General features: G+C 34.8%; 1 protein-coding gene across 1 annotated transcript; it reads left to right on the forward strand.

Moving 5' to 3' along the window:
• LOC123560540 (agrin-like) lies at positions 1 to 5,217 on the forward strand. Its single transcript, XM_053516704.1, has 4 exons — positions 1 to 146; positions 1,539 to 1,665; positions 3,157 to 3,414; positions 3,853 to 5,217. Exons 1-4 carry the CDS (start codon positions 92 to 94, stop codon positions 3,956 to 3,958), a joined length of 546 nt encoding a protein of 181 aa, XP_053372679.1. The 5' UTR covers positions 1 to 91; the 3' UTR covers positions 3,959 to 5,217.
• Positions 5,218 to 7,223: the final 2,006 nt, after the last annotated feature.

The raw sequence follows: 7,223 nt of genomic DNA on the forward strand, positions 1-7,223 counted from the left end.
TTCCATTGACCGTTTCGATAAAAGTTCATTTCATTCCAACATTTCATCATAAGTTGCCAGTTTGTTGGCTAATAATATTGGAAACCTTAAGATGGAATACAAATTGTTTATTTTCATTTTGCAGCTCTATAGCATGACTCTTATTAGTAAGTGAATATTTATTCGTTTTACAAACATTACATAATAATTTGAAAACAATAATATATATTCATTTTTAATTAGCGCATTTGACGAAAAGGCTAACAACACTTATCTTTTAATTTTTAAAAGTGATTCAAATATTACTGAATTAGGTGTATAATTTACGTAATCTGCGAAACGTTCCAGTCGCACTTGGTATTGGTTTCTATGATATATACGATAAGATACTGGTTTAGAATATCAGGATCCAGAGGGTATCATAGGTATGTTAGAAATGAGAAGACCTTATACAGTCTAATTAGGACTTAAACATTTTAATGGATTCATACATGCACATGTTTGACAAGACAAAGAGTGGACAAATATATCATGCAAAGAAACAAGAAAAATAGTTAAGACCTAGAAGATAAAACGAAACGATAATATCATAGTAAAGACTGATGGTATTTCATATATAACAGTTAGGGGGTAAGGAGATGGCGTTTAGTAATTTTTCATAGATTATAATTATTTATTGTTCCCAGTAAAAGCGGAAAGAAGGCGTTTGCATCTATCCTTCAAGACATAGATTGATTAAAAGGTAATCAGACAGCATGATATTTGCGTGAAAACGAATGCGTACACGCCTGTTTCACTCACATATGTATAGTTTTCTTCAGGGAGTGTCTCTAGTACTCTGTTACTTTAGATAAACATAGCATGCACTTACGTACACGGCAAAACAAGCAGTGACATCTAGCTCAATTCAGAAAAAACTGCACATATATGGTGTTCAGAACTGACCTTTATAATCCACTTTTAGACAAAGGGTCAAAAATAATTGTCACATTTCATTTTACCTGTATGGTTGAAATGCAAAACATCAAACACAGACTTGAATATGCCCTACTGCGTCTTTTGCCTGACAATTTGATACGATACATTCCCAAGCACCTCTGTTTTTCTCCTTTCTTTTATTCCTTTGATTGTACAGACTTACAGAAGTATTGTTTATCTGCACCGATAACAACCCTTGCAAAGCCATAATCATAGCTAATTAACATGTCTTAAAACATTACCACGTTCTCTTTCATTTACAAACAGTGTAAATCAAAAACAAGTATGTTCTTTAAATAGAAGTCTGACTGTATCGCATCCATGTAAGAGGTGGTGCTGAGGATAGTGCAAGATATTCAAGACGCTCCAATTTCAGAAGTTTCCCTGATTCTTTAGCGTTCCAGGTGTAAAGCACCCATATATGGTACTCTTATTCCAATGTTAGTTATTTTTAGTCGGAAGAGGTGGAGTTCGTACTCCGGATGACTGGTTTCGTAGTCAGGCAAAGTTACCATAGGACCACAGCGTCCGCGTCCAAAACCGCATGATGTAATTCACATAATATAATATTGTTCTTCTAGGTGCTAATGGAGTCGCGTTATTTGGTGACCAGTGTAAGCAGGTGTCAACAATTGACTGCGAAAATAGTTACAAACCGGAAGGGAACGAAACCGTTTGTTGTTCCGATTTAAAGGTTTACAACAATTTGTAAGTTCTACGTTGTATGTATTATGTACATTGTTTTAACTTTATGGATGGTCACGTTGCAGTATGATTTGTATTTTAATATTTGATATCAATCTTACACGCCTTCATATTCAGTGTTGTTATATTTTCTGGTCCCCTTACCTGGGATCATGGAGTCTATTCAATATCTATGTAATAAAATTGCGCTTAAGCCGGTGCTAGAGAGGCGTGAGGGGTGTTGCACTTTTCATTACCTCTCATGAACAGACTCAGTCAATCCGAGTCTGCTATTGTTTTTCTTGGTTGCTTTCTATGATTCCAAAGAATCTGTTCATATGCATAAATGTCATTATTTTACAGAATTCACTGACTTCTGACTTTCGACTTCCACCTTTCCGACTTCTTTTTTTCCAGCTTCCTAAATTCTAACTGCTAACTACCTCGCTTCCGACTACAGACTTCCAATGTCTTCACTTCTAACTTATAACTTGCGAACTTCTCATTTCTTACTTACAGTTTCCACACTTTTTACTTTTAACTTATTGACTTCTGACATCTAGTTTCCAACTTCCACACTTCTTACCTCCAACTTCCCCACTTCTGACTTCCAACTTCCACTCCTTTTACTTCCATCTTCAAACGTCGAAGTTCTAACTTCCTGATTTCTGACTTCTAACTTTCAAACTTCTTATTTCTGAAATCCAACTTCTGACTTTCGACTTCCGCACTTCTGACTTCCAACTTCTAACTTCCTGACTTCCGGCTTCCAACTTCAAAACGTCTGACTTCCAACTTTCCCTCAGTAAGAAGTGTGGAAATTGGAAATAAGAAGTTGTAAGTCAGAAGCGCGGAAGTTAGAAGTCAGAAGTTCGGAAGTTAGAAGAAGGAAGTAAGAAGTCAAGAAGTTAGAAGTCAAAAGTGGTAAGTACGGAAGTCAAGTGTCCCTCCAGGGCTTCCATATTGGTCTATGTCTTCAATAACACTTGAAAATTTGCTTTCATGTAGTTATTTTTGTTACAATATTTTGATGACAGTGTGTCATGTTTCACCTTATCTGTAACGTATTGACGTATAGAAGTGCGTCATTAACTTTAACAAATTTGGCACACGCCTTACTTTCATTGACAAATTTTGACCTTTTATCTAAAGTTAGTAAACTTAAGAAATTCAAATATAAAATTATATGCTTTTTCTGCACTTAGACACCTTTTTCCTGTCGTTATTTGTGATATTTTGACATTTCACGTAGATGATTTTTTTCTTTTAAATTGATACTTGTCCTTTTTTCGATTGTTTGTTTTCTTTACTATCCTGTGAACCTAATGAGAGTAAATCAAACATCGTTCTCTTTAAAAATATTTATTTCTGTTTGGAAAATACGACATTTGCTAAAACATGTAAACAATTCCTGCAGAATCTACGTACCTCACACAACTGATTTCCAAACCAAAATAACTGAAAAGAGAATTTAAATGAAATATTTGGCATGTTACGTGAACCCTGTACTTTCAGGTGCTTTTTTGCAAAGCAAAAGTGTAAGGACCCATCATTGACCGTGCTTTACCCCGGTCATTGTGTCCCAGTATCTGCGACCCCGGCTCCTGATCTTGGCAATACCTCGGATATTACGTACAACGACACCAAAGACACGGTTACTGCCATCCCGACTGACCCAGTACTTGACGCTTTCTGTGCAAACAAGGACGTCATTGTGTGTCAGGATGACCTTGACCCCATATGTGGCACTGATAACCAATTCTACAAAAACAAGTAAATCTAGACCATATATCTTATTTACGACCTATTTTCATGTTTGAGATGTTTCGTTGCACTAATAGGTCAGCGAGATTAGATATACAACTGTTTAATAATGTTTGACTTTAGTTTAAACATATTTTATTTCAGTAATACATGAAATATTTACAGAACATTAGTTAGGAATTAGACAGAAAGCTTTGTCAGCTTACGCTTGTCCTCTTCTTGTTTGACTTTGACCTCAAATGGCTGATTACTTGTATGGCTAGAACGGAAACTCTTTAATATCTTGTAAATATCAAAGTATAAAATAACTGAAAGATACTAAGTAATTACTGAATATGGGTTTTTAATAAATAATGTTTTAACTAATATCACCACTTATTTAATATACAAAATTACTTTCATAAAGAAATTATATGGTCATATATTGTTCATTTATGTTTATTTCAGTTGTGAGTTTGCGATGGCCCGTTGTGACAATGCTGCATTGAGCACACAGGCATTAACAGTATGTAAAGCTGCATTGCGTGTTAGGAGGATTCTGAGACTCTCGTAGAACATTTAAGAGAGAATGGATTTAATCCGTCCATTATTTATTCATGTCGTGCTTTTGAGTTAGTCACAAGGGGCGACAACTTGACATTTGACCGAATGAGATTACGAACTAGTGTTACACCACTGTATTATAAAGAGGCTCGTCTAAACATCAAAAGAACACTTACATTTAGCAGAAAATGTAAAGTAAAATTCAGTGAGTTTTAGGCAGTATTTATTTCTACGTCGTCTGTAAAATATATTATTTATATTTTAAAAAAAACCAATTTACTTTGGTTTAAACAATATTTATTTTCCAAATATGTATCATACAAACATATATTAATTTGATAGGATTGAGGAGTAAGCTAAAAGCTTGTATTAAAACCTCTTTCCTGCTATATATTAAACTATATACTTTGTTAGTCACCCAGGAAACAAATTATGAAAAAAAGGAGTTTTGACGTTCTTTAGGGCATACCCTTTAACCTTTAGCCTGCTGGCGGCAAGTGATTCTGCCTATGCGACCAGTGCAGACCAAGACCAGCCTGCACATGTATATGGAGCTGTGTTTATTAGGAAGTGAATTCAAAGTGATTCATTATTTATTAACTTACTTATCATTTATTAAAAGTTTGACTTTTGTAAATAAATAGTTTGTTTCAAAGCAAGAACATTATCGGTCTACAGTTGAAGAAATAGAAGAACCGGCAAAATATTAACACATTTATTCATCTTGAATTTCTAATGACCGTCCCATAACTTGTGCAATTATCAAACTGTTCCTAGGTTCTTTATTCGCACATTGTATTGACCTGCTCTCCACAAGTTACCTTCCCCACATGAATCAGAGGTGAAGAACAAATGACATTAAGCCAATCATCATGGAGAATTAACGCCTCCCTTGGATTCCAACCTCACCGCCTTCAAATTCTAAGAGTTTTGTTGCCGGTCATCTTCGTTTGAAATTTAGATGTAGACCAAGGTCAGCTTTTAACGAGAAATATCAAGTATTCCCTCCCTTGATTATCTGTTACGATAAAGGAATTCTCTCTAATAGGATTGCCTCCCTTAAACTACTTGGCCTTCAGGAAATACAGAGAAATATCATAGTCTATAAGAAAGAACTGAAATGTTTATTCTTTTTGTTATATTTTGATTTGTTCAGTGTATAATTATGATAAAAGTCATAATAATGACAATAATAAATAATGTGTTACAAAACAAATAATACTTTCCAGCAAGTCATTATACAATATCTGAAAATAGCAATAAAATATTAGATCTTAATGTAATTTCATATTACTTCCTAATACTGAACTATTTTAAAATTATTATTATTATTATTATACCACACTTATATAGTACTCTTTTTATGTGGGGAAGTTGTCAGTTACTTGCGGAGAACAGGGCCCGTATTCATAAAGAATCTTAGATAGAAATATATCTTAGAAGTCACCATTTTCTAAGTTTTTCTCATTTTTGACTTAAAATATGTCTTAGAAACATTTTTGCCTAAGAATTGTTCTAAGAACGAAATCTGGCTTAGAAATTATCTTAAGTAGGTGATTTTTCTCTTAAAATTTAAGACAGGTGGCCACTTATCTTAACTTTTAAGAATTATCTTAGAATAGTAAAAATGAAATGGACGCCAATGACCGCAGTTAACAGTTTTTCATGAATTGCATCTTTACTGTATAGACTTTATAAAGCTTAATTTAACTTGTGACGGGCTTTCCGCGTCATAGGTAGCACTTAATTTCATATTAAATATAGACATATAAATGAAACTAAGAAAAACATTTTCTTATCCTTTTTTCGCTAAGATTTTTCTAAGTCGCTTTATGAATAAGAACTTAAGAATTTCTCTTAGCTAAGTCTCAAAAAATAAGATAAGAAATATCTTAGAGTTGATTCTAAGATTCTTTATGAATACGAGCCCAGGTTTGTACTGGTACAGAATCCAGGAACACTGGTTAGGTTAACTGCCCGACGTTACATGACTGAAATACTGTTAAAAACGGCGTTAAACCCAAAACGAACAAACAAATCTTTTCATACAAAATATGTGCGTTCAAAAGTGCTTCACAAAAATATATAAAAAAAAACACATACATACATATACATACATGTAAATATATTGGTAAAAGATTAAAAGGAATAGTAATTAAAACAATATCATCCATAAATAATGTTCAACGTTAAATTACATTACGCGAGCAATCCCTTTGTCAACGGTTTATTTGTTTTGGGTTTAACGCCATTTTCAACAGTATTTCAGATTTTGTTATTTTATATAACATGTGTGAAAGAGATGCGTTTTCAAAGATTTTTTAAATGCGGACAGTGAACTTGAATCTCTGATGCTTGCTGGAAGGGCATTCCAAAGCTTTGGAGCTGCATGCTTGAAACTTCTGTCACCATACTTTACTGTTCGACTCCCCGGTACAACCAAAGACACCGGACCATTTGCCGACCTTAAGTCTCTACGAGGCTTGTACATGTCCAGCATATCGACAATGTACTTGGGAGATTCAGTGTGCATGGCTTTGTATGTAAGAGTCAAGATTTTGAACTCAATTCGGTGCTGAACCGGAAGCCAATGCAACTCCTTCAAGACCGGCGCGATGCGATCGTATCGTGGAGTCTTGGTTATGATGCGGGCCGCTGTGTTTTGTACACATTGAAGTTTTTGCAGTGTGTCTTTAGAGATTCCATACAGCAGCGAGTTACAGTAATCTACTTTCTATGTAACCAGAGAGTTCACAAGAGACTTGGTAACATCAGCTGTGATGTACTGCCTAATGTGGCCTATTTGCCGAAGTTGTGCATAACTAGCTGTACAGTTAACATGCTGTGTCATGACCATGTTTGAATCCATTCTAGCACCGAGATTCTTCACACAAATTGATGGTTTAATCTGAGAGGGTCCTACTTTCACGCAGATATCTTCGGGTATTTTTGTGTGATTTGTGTGAAACAAAATGACCTCAGTTTTGTCAGTATTGAGCTTCAGTATGTTCTTATGCATCCAAGATACTATGTCGTTGAGACAGATTTTAATTCGAGATAGGGCTTCATGTCGGTAGGAAATATATTTTGGCTTAAACGACAAGTATAGTTGTGAGTCATCGGTATAAAAGTGGTGATTCAGTCCATGGCTTCTGCAGATTGAACCAACGGGTTTTGTGTACATGATGTAGTTTTTCGGTCCTAGGACAGATCCTTGTGGTACACTGTATTCCATGTGGACTGGAGTAGACAGTTCGCCATTTACTGAGACTGTT

The sequence above is a fragment of the Mercenaria mercenaria genome, chromosome 10 (assembly GCF_021730395.1).
Source record: "Mercenaria mercenaria strain notata chromosome 10, MADL_Memer_1, whole genome shotgun sequence".
NCBI classification, from domain to species: Eukaryota; Metazoa; Mollusca; class Bivalvia; order Venerida; family Veneridae; genus Mercenaria; species Mercenaria mercenaria.

What these genes read in the sequence shown, in the direction of transcription:
- LOC123560540 (XM_053516704.1), top strand. Translation starts at nt 92, where the DNA reads ATGGAATACAAATTGTTTATTTTCATTTTGCAGCTCTATAGCATGACT. An exon ending in CTATAGCATGACTCTTATTA is followed by an intron (nt 147 to 1,538) that starts GTAAGTGAATAT and finishes TTGTTCTTCTAG; the next exon opens with GTGCTAATGGAGTCGCGTTA. An exon ending in TTAAAGGTTTACAACAATTT is followed by an intron (nt 1,666 to 3,156) that starts GTAAGTTCTACG and finishes CTGTACTTTCAG; the next exon opens with GTGCTTTTTTGCAAAGCAAA.